Consider the following 23,667-nt stretch of genomic DNA (forward strand, 5'->3'; position numbering starts at 1 on the left):
ATTTTATTTATGACATGAAATGAGAAACGCCTAAAAAAATATCGACAGAGTTTCTGTGTGTTTTGTAGTGTAGGTGTGGGTGTGTGTGTAAAAATATTATTAAAATATGGGTGATACTACTAAATTTTTCAAATTTTTATACTACAGTACAGTACATTAAATTATTGGCAATTTTAATAAAATATATTTTATAAATATATATGACTACTACTTACTACGTACCTATATTACAAATGAGAAAAAATGTTTTTAAGCCCTATGGGCTAAAGTGATATTTATTAAAAGAAGTACTACATTAAAAATATACCATGCTTATGTGAAAATTCAGAAAAATTAACCACGCTTATGGGCATCATAATAACTAAATCATATTAAGAGATATGAAGCATTATCAGCCGTGTCAACCCATCTAAAGAACATTTGCATGGTATAAAAGAAGGTAACAGCAAGTGTTGTTGTACAAAAAACGATACAACAACCACATGGAAATTTGTTGTTGTAAGTTCTACTAGTGTCAACACATTTGACAGAAAAATGTAAACAAACAAACAAATTATTTTTATTTTGAAAATGAAATATTTTCGAATCCTCAAAATAAAAATTGAAAAACATGAATGAAAATCTATCACATTTATATTTCTATCGCTTCCACATCTTTCCTATAATTGATCCATTGCCACTTATATGTGTAACACATATAAAAATGCAGGGAATTGCGAGTTATTCCATGAAGAAAGATTTGCTTCCCCAAACTTTCCCAGCAGGCAGACTGAGTAAATTGAATACGGGACCACATTTAATAAAGAACAATTACAAATGGTATGCGTTCCCAATTTTCCTGTTGGGTGATTTTTAAAAACATAATTTGTCAAATTCATATTGACACTATTATAACGTTGGAATCAAATCAGCTGGAATTTGCTGTTACCTTTTATAATTGTACCATGGAACATTTGGTTTATATGTTAGTGTTTGGCTGACTTCCAAAATGTATCAATGCAATGTTTTCACAATGTTGTATACAATAACCCTACGGTATTTAAACTTCGTACACATGCAAAGTAACTAAACATCGCAACTAGAAACTTTGCAAGCATGTACAATATAAAATGAATGTGATGCAATGTATCACTAACAAATCAGCTGTTTTATGAAATAAAAAAATTTCATAAAACAGCTGAACGACATTAAAAAAATATTTGGCAATATTTTTGTATTTTATCAGATTGTCAAAAAAATCCTGGCAAACTTCGATGTGTTTACAAAAGTTAAATATAAGAAAAATGTGTTTTAATACTGCCCAAATAATTACAAAAAAAAAAAAAAAAGGGAAAGATCTTTTCAATTTACAACGTTTACAATATATTAATATTATGACTAAAATTACAAAATTACTTTTGTGAATCTGTCATTAACTTTTTTATTTAGATATTTCATTTTGTGCTCGTAAACAAACAATGTGTTGTCGCCGATATCTTCATGATATTTAATAATCACTTAGATTTTGTTTAAATTTATAATATGGGTATACTTCCCACTAAATTCATAAATTTACCAATTGTCACATACTGATTTACATACATTTGTAAATAGATTATTCTTGCTTTACACATATTCGTATGCACACACGTGCATATGTACATACGAAATAAGTACTAAACAAGTTGTTATAAATTATAACGGACTACGTTTATGTATCACGTAGGCATCTGCGGTCATTAGAAAATAATTGTAAAACATCACGTCAGTCAGTAAAAGGCCGATGTCAAACAAAATTATTTTAAAGCGCTCGCTCGCTCCCTCGCTTGCTCTTTCGTAGAGAAATAAATTAAAATATTTACGCACAAGGAGTGCTCTTACAAATTTTGTGTTTTATTTTAACGCCGGCTCATTTGACGGGCAACATTCTTTAAAATAATTTTGTAACTCATTACAAAAAATAAAATATTTTTGTGAATCAAAAGGAAAAAGAGTCAAGAAGACCACAAGTTTAAGTAAAGTGAAAAATAAATGGCTGAAAACGAAGTTGAGTTTAATTGCAAAAAATGCAATGCAGTCGACAATGACCGCATGGTACAATGCGACAAATGTGATCAGTGGTATCACTACGATTGTGTTGCAGTGAATAGTGGAGTTGCCAATATAAGTTGGAATTGTGAAGGCTGCAATTGCAACAGTGATGCAGCAGGGACTAATGCCACAGCTCATACAGTAGGTAATCCAGCTATACCTAATTCTATGGATCTGCTTAAACAGCCGCAATCAACGTCGTCACCGACAACGACAGGAGAGACGCAGCAATTGGCAAGTACGATCACAGATGAAATTGGTTATGGGATTTTACCGCCGATAAATGTAGTTTCAACTTCATCGGTAAAGGGGAGCAACGGAATCAGTACCTTATCTAACACACAGAACAGCAGAGGCAACACACAGCTGATCTACTCTACACGAGGTCCATTAAAAACAAATCCTTCGACATCTACTGCAGCCCCAAGCTCGCTATTTCAATTTAGCAAAGTTCAACAAAAAACTAATTCTTCTCAACAGAACGTTACTCTGACAGCGCAAGTAGATTTACAGCTGAAATTGGTGGAAGAACAGCAACGTTTACAACAGGAATTTCTGGAAAAGAAATATCAAATTTTGTCTCAAATAAATGGATGTGAACTGCTTCAAAAAACAAATGTAAACCAAACAGGTAACTGGAATTTGGTTTCGGCAAGGACGTACGCAGGGGGGGCGGACCGGGGGGCCCGGCAATCATTGTGCCTCAAATGGACTGGCAATACCACTCGTCAAGAAAAATCATCTCTAAGAACATCGATTGACATCTCGAATATTACAAATGGTAATAAATTTAAATTAAATTCTGTGCATACAGTGCAAAATTTCGATCTACCTCAACAAACTTTAAATATGAAGGAGATTGTGGAAAGATACCCCTACTTGGAAGGACTTCCCATACAGTCTTATAAAAATGTAAGACCGAGTATTTTGATTGGGTTAAACAATTGGAGTGTTGCAATACCACTAAAGATCCGTGAAGGGCAGTGGAATCAACCGATTGCCACAAAAACAAGACTAGGTTGGACAATTCAAGGCAATAGTGGAAGCGCTTACCAAAGTGAATGGCTCAATATTCATCATTGTGAATGTGAAAAACAATACAACAAATTACATCAAATGATAAAGAACAAATTCAATCTAGAAGAGCCAAACAAAAAATCTATGCTCTCTCCGAAGGATGCTAAGGCTATTCAAACCTTGAAGACTACGTGTCAAAAGGTAGGCACACGCTACGAAGCTGGATTGTTGTGAAACAACGATGCGAGTAAATTACCTGAAAGTTATAATACTGCCTATAAACGTCTCATGTGTTTGAATCGAATGTTTATAAAAGATCCAAATTTAAAAATCTTGTTACAAGGTCAAATAGATAATTTGTTATCCAAAGGATACGCCAAAAAGTTAAATAAAAATGAAATGAATTCATCATTAGATCGTGTTTGGTATCTACCAATATTCATTATTAAAAATCCTAATAAACCCAACAAAATAAGAATGGTTTGGGACGCTGGCGCCAAGTCAAATGGAGTATGCCTCAACGATTTTATAAACAGTGGACCAGACCTACTAAAATCTTTATTCGACGTGTTGCTGAATTTCCGTGTGGGTAAAGTTGCAGTTTGCGGTGATACAGCGGAAATGTTCCACCAGATAAATGTAATAGACCGGGATGTGCACGCGCAAAGATTTTTATGGTGAGACAAGAACGATGCAATTTCTAAGCCAAGTGTTTACGTCATGAAAGCTTTAACGTTTGGCATTTCATGTGCTCCATGCATCGCTCATTACGTGCGTAATTTTAACGCTGAACAATTTAATGAAAGATATCCAAGAGCAGTAGAGGCTATTCAGAATAATCACTACGTAGACGATTTCATCGATAGTGTGGACAGCAATCAACAAGCTATCGAGCTGGCGACGCATGTAAAACTCATTCACGCAGCGGCAGGCTTACACATCAGAAAATGGTCATCAAATAGCAGTGAAGTCATCACCCATCTGAAGGAAGGACTTGGTCAAAAGCAATCCCCAAAAGATCTAGCAGAAACAGAAAAGGTTCTGGGTATGTATTTGGATCCAAATAAAGACTCCTTTGACTTTATTTACAGATACAGATTTGCCAGGCTTCGTCGTGATGTATTTGTTGGTGATGTAGTTCCCACAAAAAGAGAGCTGCTTCAGGCGCTAATGTCAATTTTCGACCCACTGGGATTAATATCATGCTACACAACAACTTTGAAAATTCTTCTACAAGAAGTCTGGCGATCTGGCATCGATTGGGATGCGGAACTATTCGATACATTATTACCAAAGTGGCACAGATGGAAGACAGTTATTGCTCACATAGCTTCTGTGGAAATACCTCGCTGTTATTCGCAACACCTGAATGAGGCGACTCAGGTGGAGCTTCATACTTTCGTCGATGCTAGTGAAGATGCTTATGCCGCAGTCTGCTACATTCGAATTGCAAATCAAAGGAATTATGACGTTGCTATCACCGCTGCCAAGTCAAAAGTGGCTCCATTAAAGCCGATGTCAATACCAAGACTGGAGCTACAAGCTGCCGTTGTTGGCGTTAGGATAGCAAACAAGGTCGGAAATATTCAACGCATAAATTTCACCGGAAAGTACTTCTGGTCTGACTCGAAGACAGTTCTGCAGTGGCTACGAATGGATCCAAAAAGGTTTCAACCATTTGTTATGCATCGTGTTAGTGAAATACTAGAAACTACGGATGTAACTCAATGGCGATGGGTGCCCTCTAAAATGAATCCGGCTGATCTAGCAACAAAGGTACAGACACATTGGGAGATGTCATTATGGTTCGGTGGTCCTAAATTTCTACAAGAAGAGGTATCTACATGGCCAACTTGCAATAATTTAGGTGAATGCAGTAAAGAAGAGATAAGACACCATTTATTGCTTATCAACAAAGCTGAAAGTAACGCCAAATTGAACGTTGAATATTTCTCCAACTGGAGAAGGCTTTATAAAGCACTGTCAACATTTATTCTCTACATGAGAAAACTTAAAGCGCGATGTGAAGGACGCAAACCCCCGAAGGTATCTCGTTCGAAATACTACATCAGGCAAAAACCATATTGTTCAAAAACGCACAGCAGAGCTCGTTTTATGATGAAATACATCATTTAAAGAATATTGAAAAAGACAGCAAATTAATATCTTTGAATATCTTTCTAGATGACGAGGGCGTATTAAGGGCCAAAGGCCGTGCATCATTCCTAAATCACGAAGATGTAATAATTCTGCCTACCAAACACCATGTGACATTTCTACTGGTTCGCTTTGCACATGAAACATATCACCATATGTCACATGAAATCGTCATCAACAATATTAAAAGAAGATATTTCATACCCAAGCTAAGAATACTCTACAAGTTCGTTAGAAAATCGTGTCAAAGATGCAAAAATTCCACAGCATCACCAATAATGCCACAAATGACTTCGCTGCCACCTGCTAGACTAGCATGTTATGAAAAGCCATTTACGTTCACTGGTATTGACTACTTTACGTCAACGTTGGTAGAAGGAAGAAAGCATTTGATGGCATCAAGTGGAAATTTAACCCACCAGCAGCGCCCCACATGGGTGGAGCCTGGGAGAGACTCGTACGTTCGGTCAAAACCGCTCTATACAACATTTGTCCTCACATGAACTTCAATGACGAGACCTTAAGAGGCGCCTTAGCTGAAGTCGAGTTCATGTTAAACTCCAGGCCACTAACTTTCGTATCACTCGAATCATGCGATGATGAGGCTCTCACACCAAATTACCTACTACTAGGATCATCGACTGGCCTCAAGCCCGTCAACTACAAAGAAATTGACTTACGACAGCGATGGAACTGTACCATACAGTTTGCGGATAAATTTTGGCATCGCTGGTTCAAAGAATATACACCAACGATCACCAGACGAGGAAAATGGTATGAAAAAGCAACTCCACTAGAAGTAGGGGACATCGTAATTATAATTGATGAGAATCTACCACGACACTGCTGACCAAAAGGCAGAATAATCGACACCCTCATGGAGAAGGACGGTCAAGTGCGACAGGTTACAGTTCAAACGCAAAGCGGTATTTTCCAAAGACCAACAGCAAAGATAGCTAAACTAGACGTCGACAAAATAAGCGGCAAACTCGTCCCGTTGGCTCCTTTACGAGGGGGAGATTGTTGTCGCCGATATATTCATGATATTTAGTAATCACTTAGATTTTGTTTAAATTTATAATATGGGTATACTTCCCACTAAATTCTTAAATTTACCAATTGTCACATACTGATTTACATATATTTGTAAATAGATTATTTTTGCTTTACACATATTCGTATGCACACACGTGCATATGTACATACGAAATAAGTACTTAACAAGTTGTTATAAATTATAACGGACTACGTTTATGTATCACGTAGGCATCTGCGGTCATTAGAAAATAATTGTAAAACATCAGGTCAGTCAGTAAAAGGCCGGTGTCAAACAAAATTATTTTAAAGCGCTCGCTCGCTCCCTCGCTTGCTCTTTCGTAGAGAAATAAGAGTCTAAACGCAACCATAGAGTCTAGAGTCAGCGACAGCCTTTTGCCGTGTGTTTCTTATTGGTAACGGGAAATCGCGACGGCTGAGAGTCTAAACGCAATCATAGAGTCTAGAGTCAGAGACAGTCGTTTGCCGTGTGTTTCTTATTGGCAACGGGAAATCGCGAAGGCTGACGTTCGCGTCTAGCGGCATGACGCTAGAATAAATTTTATTCATTTTTGCTCAGCGTCATACTCAAAATTTCTCTCTTGCTCTCAATTGAGTTGCCATATGTTAGGTAAAAATCAACAGTGCTACCAAATTTCAATGAGAATTTATATCAAAACATATGGCAGTGCCGTTAAAAAAACAAATATTTTCAAGGGTTGTGGACGTTTTTTTAACGAATTAATAATAAAATGGAAGAAAAATAATTTTTCAATAATTCTATCCAAGTTCCTTGACATTATTGTTTATTAAATAATAAATTGATTTTGGTTTGCACAACGTAAAATTTTCTGTCAGAAAATGAAAACAAATAATTGACATTTTGTGCCGCTAGCGCCAACTCTTTCGTTTGGTTTTCACGCCGGCGAAAAAGTATGACGCTGACTCGTGACTCTCTGGTTGCGTTTAGACTCTGACGTTCGCGTCTAGCGGCATGAGAGTCTAAACGCAACCAGAGAGTCACGAAATGAATAAAATCTATTCTAGCGTCAGAGTCTAAACGCAACCATAGAGTCTAAAGTCGGCGACAGACGTTTGCCGTGTGTTTCTTATTGGCAACGGGAAATCGCGACGGCTGTCGTTCGCGTCTAGCGGCATGACTCTAGAATAGATTTTATTCATTTTTGCTCAGCGTCATACTCAAAATTTCTCTCTTGCTCTCAATTGAGTTGCCATATTTTAGGTAAAAATCAACAGTGCTACCAAATTTCAATGAGAATTTATATCAAAACATATGGTAGTGCTGTTAAAAAAACAATTATTTTCAAGGATTGAGGACTTTTTTAACGAATTAATAATAAAATGGAAGAAACATAATTTTTTTTCAATAATTGTATCCAAGTTCCTTGACATTATTGTTTATTAAATAATAAGTTGATTTTGGTTTGCACAACGTAAAATTTTCTGTCAGAAAATGAAAACAAATAATTGACATTTTGTACCGCTAACGCTAACTCTTTCGTTTGGTTTTCACGCCGGCGAAAAAGTATGACGCTGACTCGTGACTCTCTGGTTGCGTTTAGACTCTAAATTAAAATATTTACGCACAAGGAGTGCTCTTAGAAATTTTGTGTTTTATTTTCACGCCGGCTCATTTGACGGGCAACACAATGCATCAACAATAAAACCGATGCCTGATTGCTTTTTAACTGCGTTGCAAATGCGTGGTAGCGACATTTTGAAATAGTATGTACTGTTGCATTAAGAAACAGGATGCATTGTTCGAATCAAGGTAGATATACAACAAACATCGGTTGTTGTATTTTGATATGTCAAAAATATTTTGCCAAAACAAACAGATTGACAAGATTTTTTTACACAAATTCTTGTAGAAAATGTTAATAAAAGTATTGGAAAAAATAATCTTCGAAATTCGAAAATTTCATTGTTTGGTTCAACATTACAACAACATTTTTGACATTTATTTGCACCAACAGCTGGGCCGATGCGGCTACCTTATTAAATATATCTTGGTTCGAATGCAAAGCAATTAACTTTTTGGATGTCAGCCTTTCATTCAGCATGTGCACCGATTTTCACTAATGATTCACATGATTTGGATCAGCTGTTTTATGACCGAACTCAAAAATTATTCAAAACATTTTTTTTAATTTGCAAAGTTCAATTTGAATTTAATGTGTATAAATATTACAGAAAATGGAATGGAAATTCGTAAGTAATGCAAAGTTTCATTGAATTAGGAACTAATTCTTTATATTTTTAGGCAAGTTCCAGAAAGAGGGCAATGTATTTAATTTAATTTATTTAAACTCTTTATTTAAACTCTAAAAAGAAACTAATCGAAATGTCTAAGAAGACGTTTGGAGTATGTAGCCGGGGTAATGCTAAAATCTTTCAACTCATTAGGCAAAGAATTGAATAAGCGTGCTATGCGAACTGGAAATGAATTATTCATGAAATGGTGAATAATAGGAATTTGAAGTTGTTGTCGCCGAGTTGAAGAACAGAAAACAAAATCCTTCACCAAAAAAGAGGACACTGATTCTGAATAGTTTTAAAAAAACTAAGTAGCAGGCGAGTTTCAACAAATTAATCAAATGAACAGCCAAAAAAGTCTATCACATACGGAGTGATATGAGCAAATCGATTTAATTTGTATACATATCGAATTATCCTGTTGACTGCTAAATGTATCAAATGAAGATTGTTGGAAGTAGTCCCGGAATAAACTTCTAAGCAGTATAGGAACTTAGGTAACACCAAAGCATAAGCCAAACGTTTTCTAACATGAAGTGGCAAAGCCATATCCGTTACATAAAGGCCACGAAGAGATGAGTTTAGCTGAAATACCACCATATTTATATGGTGGCAGAAATTAAGTTTGTCATCAAGTAAAACTCCCAAGCACAACAACTCAGAAACAAAAGCAATATATGAATTATTGTACGAAATAGACACGCAGTTATTATTGAATGATGCGAAAAAAAAAGCTTTTGTCTTCGACGGGTTAATACTTAGAGTATTATTCATCATCCAATTGTTCAATGCAACCATTGCATTATCAATCTTCGATTGAAAAATGGAAAGAAATCTACTGTCACCTGTGAAGAGCAATTGGACGTCGTCTGCAAATGCAAAAGGCCGGCACCAAAAACCTAGATCTAGAAACAGATCATTAATAAAAACAACAAACAGAATTGGTCCCAAAATCGAGCCTTGAGGCACACCACTTTTGCCTGTCAAAATAGAACTCTTTGTACTACCAACACACACAAGCTGCTTTCTATCAAAAAGATAGGATGTAATAAGAGAACAAGCATTAGCAGAAAACCCATACAATCTAGCAAGTTTAATAACTAGTTTACCGTGATCCACTCTGTCAAAAGCCTTTTCTAAGTCTAGCGACAAGAGCACACAGAATTTAGTATATCCATAATTATTCCGGATCACATCTGGGGGGCTACTCTGTATTGCGTTGCGAAAGCAAGTGCGATGCGAAAGCTAAATGCGTTAAGAGTACAATTTGGTACTCTGTAACGCTCTTGCAAATGCATTCATAAACTAAATCGAAAATAGGGCAACACTGTCGCCCCAACGTAAACAATAACGAAGAATGACAAAAGGAAACGTCAAAAAATTTTAAGTGAAAACATATTTTTGTGTGGTACGAGTGTTTTTTAAACAAAAATGATGAACGAATTAAAAACAAAAAAATAATTTTATGAGATCGATCAAATATATTCTCCCTAAGTGACCACGGGTATTAAAATAGAAGTACGAATTATGTGACAAACGTTTTCAAATATTTATTTTTTATAGATTTATACAAAATGTTCGTCTCAATAAAGATTCGTTTATGTATTTATTAAACGCTCGTCTTTCCAAATAGACCACAACAATTCCAACTCCAATAAAAGAGGCCGCTGCTTTGAAATTGCTTGGACAAGGTGGTTATCAACACCAACAACAGTTTCACATTTTATATAAAAAAAATTTAATACATTACTTTTTCCAACCACCGACATCTTTTACAGGAGGTCAATTTGAATTGAGGTCATCAGACAGTTTTGTCCACAAATTGTTGGCGCGTTGTTTCGCAATTGAACTCTGCAACTGTCCCTTTGCCAAATCACTGTGTTGCCCCATAAAATCTACTTAAGTTTGGATCTGACGTTGCTGAGTCTGCAACTGTGACTTTTTTGCCTTTTACTTAAAATAATTTACAATTTATATATAAATAAAAAATTTAATTGAGCTTACATATATGCTTCGCTTCTTTTGCGTTTGCTATTTTGTTAACGCAAGATATTTGCGCTTAACGAACGAGTTTGACATGCGTTTTTGTATTACAGAGTGCGGTGATGCCACATTTGCGTAAACTAGATGCGAAAGGAGATACGAAAACGAATTAGAGAGTACCAATTACGCGATGCGTTACAATTTTTCTCACGCATCGCAATACAGAGTAACCCCCCTGTCATGCCTAACAAAAGAGACGAAGTACTCCTATTTTTTCTGAATCCACACTGGGCATCGTCGAGCATGTTATTTCTCTCCAAGTGTGATGTAACTTGAAATTTTAAAATGTATTCAACTATTTTTGAGCAGATGGGTAAAATAGAAATCGGACGAAACTCTTGAATAGCACCAGCAATGTTTTTCTTTTTAACTGGGACAATTTTTGCCAGTTTCCAGGCAGCAGGAAATATTGAAGTGGTTAAAATAGTATTAACCAAGTTAAGAAAATGGAGAAAAACTAAGGGGAAAAAATTTTTTAAAAACTTAAGGGTATATCCCTCGAACCCAGCTGCATTCGACTTTACAGAGTAAAATGCCATCAACACATCTAAAAGAGAATCCACCATCAGTAAAGCCAGACCCACGAAGATCACCGAAAGAAGAAGAATCTATTTGATAACTAGCAAATTTCTCATCCAATTCATCTACACTCTCGCTATATGTGTATGATTTGTCACTAGAAAAACCATTAGATTTATGCAATCTCCACAAATCTTTATTGCTGACCTTCAAACAATGAAGTATGGGCACATATTTTAGCTTTCCGAACAACAGACTTTGCTTTATTTCTGGCTTTACAGAAGAAACTATTTCTTGTCCGGAGATATTGTTTGAACGCCAAATCTCTTAATGAATTATAATAAGAAATTTCCGGAGACATGTACCAACCATTATTCGCTTCCATAAACAACCTTCCTTTTTTAACAGGAAACATGGAATGAAGCAAATTAAGACAAGACTCCAAACTCTAATGCCAGAAGCTTAAATGTTCCCGGGGAACATACCAAATCAATTTTTCTTTTATTGTAAATTTTATTTTTTTTTAAATGGACAGACAGACGGACATTCATAAATCGACTCAGAATGTGATTCTATGCATATTTGCCTGTTACAAACATATGCACAAAGACATAATACCCTGTACCACAGTGTGGTAAAGGGTATAAAAATGTTTGGGATGTATATATTAATCTGAACCGATTTTGACCAATATTAGTACGACTCGTCTATGTGCCAAATATGCAAACATTCGATATCGGATGCCAAGTATGATGATCTCGATAGTATGAACTCGATATCGAAACTCATAATTTAACCTCTAGTAAAGAAGTCAGAATTGGTAAATCGTACAATCTGATATAATTTTCTGTCGGCAGTATAACTCCATCAGGACGCGAAGATCACGTTCGTCCATCAACACAGTACAAGTTTGTTAATGCAGTACATAGTGACTGTTATTACCAGGAGCAGGTCTGGTATAGCCTTATAAATAGACTTTCCCCATCATCCAACGTCATCCAATGATACAAGATCCTACAAGATGAATATGGGCACTTCCGCAAAAAGGTAAACCAAAGTTGAAGAATTTGTTTCTTTAATTGTGCTTAAATACGTAAAGTAAATGCACAAAATAAAAAGAAACCCCACATTTGTCATTTTTTCTTCTTGTTCTTAGCATAAATACTAATTTAATGACTAAAAATTCAGACACTGCAGAAATAAAAACTGCAAAATCAACAATGTCGCGTGAGTTACGTCGTGTGAGAGAACAAAAAAATCCTTCGCAAATAAATGATATTTCATATTGTGAAATTTTGAATGTGCAATAATAATGCTTGGTATCTCTTGTTCATGTAAATAATATGAAAAGTTTAAAATATACACACAATTCGTAGAGTTTTCCCATTATTAGCAGTGATGTCTAACGTCATGTATATTTGAGGTCGCGTGAGTGACCGCTCTTTTGTGGCTTTTATCTAAAAAGTTAAAAACTAGAGGCCCTCAATTTTTTTCCCTCTGATAGTTCTCGTAAAGTTCTACAAAAAAGTATTAAGGGAGAATTGTAAAAAATGTATGTAATTGTTTTCGATTTATTTAAGATTTTAAATTTTATTTTGCCTCTGAAAGTCGTGTGACTGCGGAAGTACCCATATAGGAAATCGACTGGGATCGATGTGGATTTTTTTTCACAGGTATTGGTAATATTTAATAATTCTTCTAAAAATTCCCTTCTCCTATGAATAGATGCCATGTTGTTGGCCGGAATTCGGACCGGGACTTAAGACTTTCTGCTATGAATGTATGGTATGGATTTCTATCAAATAATGACATATTGCAACAAACCTCTTCAATTCAGATAAATATTTTCTAAGGGATCTTTAAAATGCATGAGAAAATACAATTGTCCCAGTGGAACATTGGAATATACATTTTCGCAAGCTATACAGATATTGTTTTAATCAGGGCCCTTAAACTGCTTATGCTAACGATCTAAAAGCCGACATTAAACAAGGCCGTATGAGTGTTCCGATAAGAGATGACCCATATTTAATAATTTTAGTATTGATAATTCATATTAATATTTTCATTTAGAAAGTCCAATATTACCTGCACGCCTCCAGATGGTTGGTGTATCATTATTCGGGAATTTGGTAGCGAATGTCGCATGCCGGGAGCACCAGCTGCGAGAAGCAACGAACCCATTGATGATGCCTGTCCTACGCACCAAGTTGCGATTGGCGGTTTCACATATTGCATCGTATCGTATATAGCCAAACCGGCAGTGACAACGCCACCGGGAGAATTTATATACATGTGAATAGGTTTATTTGAATTTTCTGCTTGAAGAAATAATAACTGAGCTACCACTAATGAACTTAAATCATCGTGTATTGGTCCCATCAAACATATTATGCGTTCTTTAAGCAATCTTGAAAATATGTCATAAGCTCTTTCGCCGCGGCCGGTCTGCTCAACAACAATTGGTACCAAATGTAAACCACGATATAACTGGAATCCAGTGCTCTTCTAAAAATACCATATACTTAATAAAAATAAACAAATTCAATAATAAAATAATGCTTACCAATAAATTTTTATATATTTTCGTAATCATCGTCAAACATCTAATTTTAACACTTTATAATCATAAACAGTGTTGCCAGTTCAACATGAGAGTCTAAACGCAACCAGAGAGTCACGAGTCAGCGTCATACTTTTTCGCCGGCGTGAAAACCAAACGAAAGAGTTAGCGTTAGCGGCACAAAATGTCAATTATTTGTTTTCATTTTCTGACAGAAAATTTTACGTTGTGCAAACCAAAATCAATTTATTATTTAATAAACAATAATGTCAAGGAACTTGGATAAAATTTTCGAAAAAAAATATTTTTCTTCCATTTTATTATTAATTCGTTAAAAAACATCCACAATCATTGAAAATATTTGTTTTTTCAACAGCACTGCCATATGTTTTGATATAAATTCTCATTGAAATTTGGTAGCACTGTTGATTTTTACCTAAAATATGGCAACTCAATTGAGAGCAAGAGAGAAATTTTGAGTATGAAGCTGAGCAAAAATGAATAAAATCTATTCTAGCGTCATGCCGCTAGACGCGAACGTCAGCCGTCGCGATTTCCCGTTGCCTATAAGAAACACACGGTAAACGACTGTCGCTGACTCTAGACTCTATGGTTGCGTTTAGACTCTGACGGAGCCCGACCAGATGTGGAAGCGAGCCGACTGTGAATCGGCGGCACGCCGCCGCCGATTTTTTCGGCTCGCACCAAGGTAGATATACAAGGTAGCAAGGTATATTTAATAAGGTAGCCGCATCGGGCCAGCTGTTGGACAAATAAATGTCAAAAATGTTGTTGTAATGTTGAACCAAAAAATTAAAAAACAAAATTATAAATGAAAATCTCCGAATTTCTAATAGCTTTTTTTGGCAATACTTTTATTAACATTTTCTACAAGAATTTGTGTAAAAAAATCTTGTCAATCTGTTTGTTTTGGCAAAATATTTTTGACATATCAAAATACAACTAATTTTGTTTTACACTATAGTTCTAAATTTCAAAATAATAGCTTTATTAAATCTGAAATTATTAAAAAAACCGTTTTCCTGTGAAATTTCAAATTTAAGGGTTACGTTTTCTTGGCGAATGTGGCTCGATATAATGGCCAAAAAATGCCGTTAGTTTCTTTTCTTCTTTGAAGTGCATTTAAAAGTGCATCGCGAATAAGAACCATTGCTGGTAAGTAGTAAGTTTAACACTAGAAAGACGGGAATTTTGTATATACCTATATTGCCTAAAATCGGTCAAAATGACTTCATTCTGAAAGAATTTTTATTTTTATTTTTTAATATTTTTACATCATTTACAATCATACAAAACGTTGTTATTATTTGTTTTCGGTGGTAGTGCTCTTGAGTTTCCCCTTTTGAAAAATAAGAGCGCGGACAAAATGTTCCAAAAAGTGAAAGTGTTTTACTCTAAGAGTGAAATCGACTGGAAATATAAAATTTATTTTTCCCGATTTGTGTGTTCGTTTGTGTTTCTAGAGTAGCAAACGGTTTTCGATGTTGTTGTATTGATCTGGTCATATAAGAAATTTACTTTATACAATAATAAAAGTAGTTTGATTATTTAATATTTCACAAGAGGTCAAAATTACCGATTTTAGGCTATATAGGTATAGCACATGTGAATACCGGGAATGAAAGAGGAGAGGAAGCAGCTACTATGATTAATAAACGTAGTTCTATGTGGTACAAAAAGTCACCAAATTTTAAAAATCTGGGTGACTGTGTGACAAAAAAATCATAATATACACAATTGTTTTTGTACTTGAAGTTGAAAAACGGTCAAAATGACTGCCTTCGGCAATCTAAAGATTAAAAAAAAATTAAAGAAACTTTTTAAAAACCATTAGCGGACATTGTCAAGGTGTCCAAGGAGTCGCAAAAAAATAATTATTAACAAAAATCTATTGTGCTGGTAAGTTATAAATGGTACCTAAGGATAACTTAATTTTTTTCATTGTACAATAATACAAGGTAGGGCAGCTGTGGCCTCTTCTGCCAAAAATAAAATAAATATACGCAACAAGCGTTTGTGTTTATTTGACATTTTTTAAACAAAAAACTAAAAACGCGAAAAATGAATGTAAGGTTATGCTTTCTTCCCAAATCCAGTAGGGAATACCATAAAATATTTGTTTCATCCATCACAAAGTAATTACTTTCAGACGAACATGTTAAAAACATAATTTTTTTCAATTAAATTTTAATATATTTCAATTTATTTTGATTTTTTGGACATAGCATTCAAAACAATACACGCACATACACGAAATATGTATTTTGATTTGATTGAACAAGCCACCTTGAGAAAAAATTGTAATCAGTTTGTAGCTGTGCCCTACCTTGTAATAATTATACCATGATTTTTTTATTTTTCGTACAACTTTTTTTAAATATTGGATTTGGATAAGGGAATACTAACTATTTCGCCCATATATTATTAAATACCTGACGTATTTTGTTAAAGCTTTTTTTAAATTTGATATTGTCTTTGTTTCAGAGCTCCGATTTGCTCGATTTTACTCGCGAGTGAAAAATACTCCCGAGTGGAAGTAAGTAAAGAGTACGAGTTTTTAGAGAGTATACTCTCCACTCTTTTATTTTGTTTGGGAGTGCTCGCGAGTACTCCTTGTTGAAGAAAAAGAGTGTGAGTCAAAATGTTCGAAATAGAGTAAGAGTTCACTCTAAGAGTAAAATCGAGTGGATAAATAAATTTGGTTGTTTGGTTATTTGTGTGTAGTAGCAAATTTTTTTTGATGTTGATATTTTGTGTGCTGTGGGGAGATAGATCATGTTCAAAAAACATAATAGGGCATTGATTATTTTGTTTATTGAAAATGGTTACACATGTGAGGTACAAATAAAAATCTTATATGAAATGACTTACATAAAGAGAACGCAGAGAACGAGCTTATTGATGCATGCTTTCCCAGCAGTACTGCAAACCAAACATCACAACACAAACAAACAATGCACACAAACAACATCAAGTAAAACAACGGTATCACAAACAAAACAAAAAAATAAATAAAAATAAAAGAGTACTCGGCATGAGCGTAATCTGTTCGATTCCGAGCGTATTTCACTCCCACTCGAAAACGAGCGAAGCACTTGTGCTCTTATTTGAGTGTCAGAGAAAAATAGAGTATACTCTATTTACTTTTTCTACTCGCAGGAGTACTCCCGCTCGAATTCGAGCGATTTTCACTCTTTACTCGAATTCGAGCGAGCATTTCGGAGCTCTGCTTTGTTTAGAATGGGCGGCATATACATATATATATATATGTATATACATATATATGATTATAAAAACTTTGTTAATTGTGACGTGCAAATCTATTTTGCCAAAAAAGTTAAGTACATTTATATTATTTATTAAAATATTAATATTTTTAAACATGCCGCAACTTTTGGAAACTATTGACCAATATTAGGGTTAAAGCATACCTATCCACATTCATTTTTATATACAAATCATACTATAAAGTGCTTACTTAAGATTCTTTACAATTTTGAGCTAATAATTATGTACAAAATTATTTTCCACACTAGAGATAGGCAGTCAAGCGCAAAAGTCGACTTCTAAGGTCTTTGCGAAAACATTCCCGTTGTTGTAATTCTTCTTTTCAAATTAATAATTTTGTATGTATACATCAGATGATCGGCATTAAGATCATGATTTCTGGATTTGGTTAATAGAGTCTATTTAAAATCGTATATGTAAATATACTTTAACACTTACACTTGAAGTTGATTATGGTACAATTATAAAAGGTAACAGCAAATCCCAGCTGATTTGATTCCAACGTAATACTAGTGTCAATATGAATTTGACAAATTATGTTTTTAAAAATCACCCAAGAGGAAAATTGGGAACGCATACAATTTGAAATTGTTCTTTATTAAATATGCTCCCGTATTCAATTTACTCAATCTGCCTGCTGGGAAAGTTTAAGGAAGCAAATCTTTTTTCATTGAATAACTCGCAATTCCCTGCATTGTGATATGTGTTGCACATATAAGTGGCAATATCTCAATTATAGGAAAGATGTGGAAGCGATAGAAATATAAATTTGATAGATTTTCATTCATTTTTTTCAATTTTATGTGGAGGATTCGAATTCATTTTCAAAATAAATATAATTTATTTGTTTGTTTACATTTTTCTGTCAAACGACGTTGACACTAGTATAACTTACAAAAACAAATTTTCATGTGGTTGTTGTTGTTGTTGTAGCAGCCCTATTGCTTTTACACAACGGACTGAGGTGACAGACGTTGGCCGAGTAAGACTCGGGTCGTTTCGGATCGTAGACCCCTCTGTCGTGGAAACGTTCATGTGGTTGTTGTATCGTTTGTTGTATAACAACACTTGCGTTTACCTTTTATTATTATACCATCATGGTACAATTATAAAAGGTAACAACAAATCCCAGCTGATTTGATTCCAACGTTATACTAGTGTCAATATGAATTTGACAAATTATGGTTTTAAAAATCACCCAACAGGAAAACTGGGAACGCATTCAATTCGAATTGGTTCTTTATTAAATGTTTTCCCTATTGAGTATTCAATTTACTCAATCTGCCTGCTGGGAAAGTTTGAGGAAGCAAATCTTTCTTCAAGGAACAACTCGCTATTCCCAGCATTTTCATATGTGTTACACATATATATGGCAATGGCTCTATTATAGGAAAGATGTAGAAGCGATAGAAATATACATTTTATAGATTTTCATTCATGTTTTTCAATTTTTATTTTGAGGATTCAAAAATATTTCATTTTCAAAATAAAAATAATTTGATGAAAATTTGTTTGTTTGTTTACATTTTTCTGTCAAATGAGATGACACTAGTAGAACTTACAACAACAAATTTCCATGTGGTTGTTGTACCGTTTTTTGTACAACAACACTTGCTGTTACCTTCTATTATTATACCATGTTATACCATGGATGTTGATGTGCGCTGCACTTCGGAGTTAAATATAGTTCCGTTCCAGAACCTAAAAAAATGTACTAATTTTACAAGTTTTGCAACTTTTTACTCGAAAACCGTTCCTGAACCTACAAAACTGGCAAAACATTGAATCAAATTTAAGAGAACACAAAACAAAATGCCGTTTTCTTTTTAAACTTTTTACTCGAGAAATTTGGCCGAGTAAAAATGGTAAACAGGAATGCCTACTTCTGATTGGCTGTTATGTTAATTTTGAAGTATTGCCATCTAATTTTGGCATATTTTCCAGATTTGCGTTCCCGAACTTTTCAAATTATTTTGTACTCTGAGAGCAATTTGAAATGTTTCCTTTTTACTTGCTTTACTATTAAAAAAGTACTGGAACAGATCATATATTTCAACATTTTGAGTACGTTAACGCGATAACAAAAAAACACTCAACGCGAAAATTCTGGTTAGCGTGGTTTTATATTTATCGGGATCGGTGTTGAGAGTTTCTCTCTCTTGAGAGAGTAATTAGAGTTGCGCTATTTTTAATTTTGTAACAAGCGTCCTTTTTGTTCACAAAAGGTACGAATTGACATAAACGTACCAATAAATTAGATTTTTTATTATTCGTGAAAACATTTACGCTTAAATTATAACATATATTATTTATTCAAATAACTGGTATAAATATTGGACAAGTCTAATGTCCAAAATTTCGACTTCGTTTACGTTCTCATAATGGAAGTCAATTCACAATAATTTATTTTGATAGCAAACTTGACTTTGTTTACGTTCTCATAATGGAAGTCAATTCACAATAATGCATTTTGACAGCAAACTTGAGAGGTATCGATTATCAGCTGGTCTCCCTGGGTGACCTTATTTATAGGTCATGGCTTTGACTAAAAATTCGACTATTCGATCTTGTCAAAACCTGTTCAAAATCGATTTTCGACTTTTACCAACAAATGTAAAATTGACTAAAAATTTTATTTGTTATATGAATTGTTTTCAACAAAAAGAAAGAACATTCTGGAATGAGTAATTTTTAGGAAATTTGTGTTTGTGATAATAAATCAAAATTTTACATCAAATGATAATAAATCATAATTGTCGAGAAATATTGGTCAATATTTATACCAGTTATTTGCATAAATAATATATGTTATAATTTAAGCGTAAATGTATTCACGAATAATAAAAAAATCTACTTTTTGTTTTGGTACGTTTATGTAAATTCGTACCTTTTGTGAACAAAAAGTTTGTTACATAATTGTTACAAAATTTAAAATAGCGCAACTCAAATTACTCTCAATTTACCAATGAGAGAGAATAACTCTCAACACCAATCCCAATCACCAACAGTGTAAAACCCCACTTGCTTATCCCTAGTACCAAATTTTACTGTTGGTTCTTTTTTCTAATGTAATGTAATGTACAGACGATCGTAGTTCACTCTCTCATTCGTTGTTCTACCTGGGAATACGTAGTCGAACGCAAAAGTCGACTTTTAGACTTTTCGATTTTTGCCTCCGACCAAAAAGTCGATTTTTAGACTTTTCGATTTTCGCCTTTGACTAAAAAGTCGACTTTTCGATCTTTCGATTTTGTCAAAACTGCTCAAAATCGATTTTCGACTTTTACTGACTTCTGCAAAAGCGATTAAAAGTTTGATTTTTTATATGAATTGTTGTGAACAGATAAAGTAATGTTCCGGAAAGTGCAATTTTTGGGCAATTTGAGCTTTGTGATAAAAAAACAAGTATTTATGGAGAAAATCGAAATTAGATCTTGAAAAGTCGATTTTACGATTTTCTCATAGATCAAAACAAGATCTATTAATAAGGTCACCAAGATAGCAATCGAAATCGGAAAACAGCTGTTTTTTCTCAAGTCTAATGTCAAAAATTTCGACTTTGTTTACGTTTTCATAATGTAAGTCAATTCACAATAATGCATTTTGACAGCAACCTTGAGAGGTATCGATAATCAGCTGGTCTCCCTTGGTGACCTTATTTATAGGCCATGGATCAAAAGTCGACTTCGACTTTTAGTCTTTTCAATACAAAAAGTCGATTAATCGATTAGTCGAAAGTCGATTTACTTATCCCTAGTTCGACCATTAAATATGAATTAATTACTTATGGTGCTTTTACACGATATGAACTTTACATATGTATTTCCAGTTTTTTCATCCTGTTGCGTACTAGGCCTCATGGTTCAATAATAAATTATAGAAATAAAATAAAATTGCAGACAGCAGATTCGCGACGCACAGAGGGTTGGAATATCCTGTTTTCTTGGATTAATTAAATAAACTAAATTTAAGTATCGTTAACATTTTTTGAACAAAGTTACAGTATATGAAATTCTACATCACTTATCGTTAAAATAAATGTCAAAAGTGGTCTGCTATTTTTGTAGTGAAACTTCAAAGTCAAACTTCATACACATTTTTGTACAAAAAATAAAAGCTGAAAAACGTGGAAACGTTCACGTTGAACATTTTATTTATTTTAAAAAGTATTGTTAAAGTTAAACATTTCTTAATGGAACCATCAAGTTCAGGTTATTTTGCAAATACGTCGTTAACATTTGAGTATCAAATTGTGTGTGGAAGTGATTTAGATGTAGTTATTTATATTGAAATGCCAAAATAATATTTTTATATTTTAAATGGATAAATAGTTATTATTCGTCCACATTCGTGTCATAATTTTTAGTTTATATTAAATCCGTGTTGCAAAATTTTACGCTGCCTTTTTGTTCCTTTTAGAAGCCATACATTGTTTAATACAAATGTTGCAGCATTCAAATTAGCTAAAAGTCACATTGATCTCGCGACTGGTGCTGTTGTTGTGTTTTGTTGTTTTTCATGTTACTTTTTTCTAATTATTTGTGATCTTCTTTTCCGTATATTATTGTTGTTATTTATGTTTCTTTTAATGATATTCTTTGTTACAATAATATTTTGTTTTTGTTTATTTTAATAATAATCTTTGTTTTGACAAATAGTGATTGTGTTGTGCAGTTTCAAGTAATCGGGTAAAAGGGATGTTTGAAAGGGTTTATTTATTATATCAAAAAACGCACCAAAACGCTAAAAAATATACCGAAATAACAAAAATAGTTGTTAATTTGTTGGTTATTGCTGTATCCAGTGGCCATGAAATTAATAATGAAAAATTTCAAATATATGCACACAATACAGGACGACTTTTTGTTGAAACGTATCCTTTGTATAATATGCCTACCATGGCCTATAAATAAGGTCACCAAGATAGCAATCGAAATCGGAAAACAGCTGTTTTTTCTCAAGTCTAATGTCAAAAATTTCGACTTTGTTTACGTTTTCATAATGGAAGTCAATTCACAATAATGCATTTTGACAGCAAACTTGAGAGGTATCGATAATCAGCTGGTCTCCCTTGGTGACCTTATTTGCACGAGTTTTTTATTTACGGACCCGAAATTGTGTCAAATGCCCTTTTACCTATTGGACAGTTAACAGAAGTTGCTGATGCTGTGGATGATGATGATAACGATAAACTTTAAGATGTATAAAATTCAATGTTTAAGTTCTCATATTGTACTCCATGCACTATATACCTACACTGATATTTGGCATTTTTTAATAGAATTATACTCAAATATACTTACAAAACATTTTTTAACTTATTTTAATGGTATTAACTGAAAAATTATCCTAACATAGCTTCCCTGATTTGATCCAAGAAAACATGCTACTTAAACCCACTGTGCGACGTGTTGATCGTGGCTGCCGGCAATTAAAAAATGAACCGGCTATACTTGGCTGTGAGCTAAGTTGCTAGTAAACGGAGTTGCAAAAATGTGTAAGTCAAGTGTGTTAGTTAGTGAGCGTAATAAGGCAACAAAGCGAAAAACAATTAATGTCAGAAAATGCGGGAAAATGTTTGGAATGTGGGGAAATTTACTATGGCGGCGGGCATATAAAAGGGATAATGGGGGAAAAATGAGGCATACGTTTTTTGGTGTTTTGGCAGGAGCCATATTAATTAGTATATTTTTTTTGCTAAAGAAATCCATATTTTTTAAATTAAAAATAATTAACAAAAACAACATTTGCGTTTTTTTAATAAACAATTTTGTTTTTATTGTGTGTGTTGCTTAAGCATTTGTGCGAATAAAATAATGTGAGTAATGCGAATTGTTAGTGTGTTTTTATGTGGTTGAATGTTTTGTGTCTTTTTGGTTTCTATTTAAGACGTCGCCAATATCCACAGCATCAACCATTAATTTCATTTTCATTCATTTTTAATTGCCTTTTGAGCTGGGGCATTCTCATTCATCCGCACAACATGGCTTAGCCACCGTAATCGCTGCAGCTCAATACGACTGACTATGTCGATGTCCGCGTATAAATTGTAGAGCTCGTGGTTCATTCGACGCCGATATTCACCGTCGACGCAGAACGACCCGCAGATCTTTCGGAGAAAGATCTGCAAGCAGATGAGAGCTGCCTCATCTGCTTGCGCAAGTACCCAAGCTTCTGATCCATACAATAGCAAAATAGCATCAGCGTCTTGTAAAGTTTGAGTTTGGTCTGGCGGGAGGTGGCCTTGTTTCTAAACTGCTTACTTAGACCATAGTAGCATCTGTTGGCCATCACAATCCTTGTCCGAATTTTAAAACTGATGTCATTCGTTTTATTTATGGCGGTACCAAGGTATATAAAGTCTTTAACTACCTCGAAGCTGTAGTTCTCAAGTTCCACAGTTGGTCCGAGTCTAGTGGACGTCTTGCGCGTTGATACCATCAGCTTGGTCTTCTCGCCATTTACTGCCAGACCCACTTTGGAAGACTCCTTTTCAATTTGTTCAAAGGTGGCTGTTACCGCTCGCAATGTTCGACCCATTATATCGTTGTCATCGGCGTAGGCGAGCAACATGTGTTGTTTGGTGTACAGATTGGCCATTTCTGTTCACCTTTGAGTCTCGTATGACCTTTTCCAGCAGGATGTTAAAAAGATCACACGACAAACTGTCACTTTGT

General features: G+C 34.3%; 1 protein-coding gene across 1 annotated transcript in view; it reads right to left on the reverse strand.

Annotated features, from left to right (window-relative positions):
• LOC133323434 (ATP-dependent Clp protease proteolytic subunit) overlaps window positions 1–23,667 on the reverse strand; it is a 55,492-nt gene that overhangs the window by 22,376 nt on the left and 9,449 nt on the right. The window contains exon 2 of the mRNA XM_061532359.1: window positions 13,207–13,626. Within this exon, the coding sequence (XP_061388343.1) occupies window positions 13,207–13,626 (420 nt within the window). The remainder of the gene's footprint in view (window positions 1–13,206; window positions 13,627–23,667) is intronic.

The sequence above is a fragment of the Musca vetustissima genome, unplaced genomic scaffold (assembly GCF_032173495.1).
Source record: "Musca vetustissima isolate MV318-11 ecotype Yass unplaced genomic scaffold, APGP_CSIRO_Mvet_v1 utg17160, whole genome shotgun sequence".
NCBI lineage: Eukaryota > Metazoa > Arthropoda > Insecta > Diptera > Muscidae > Musca > Musca vetustissima.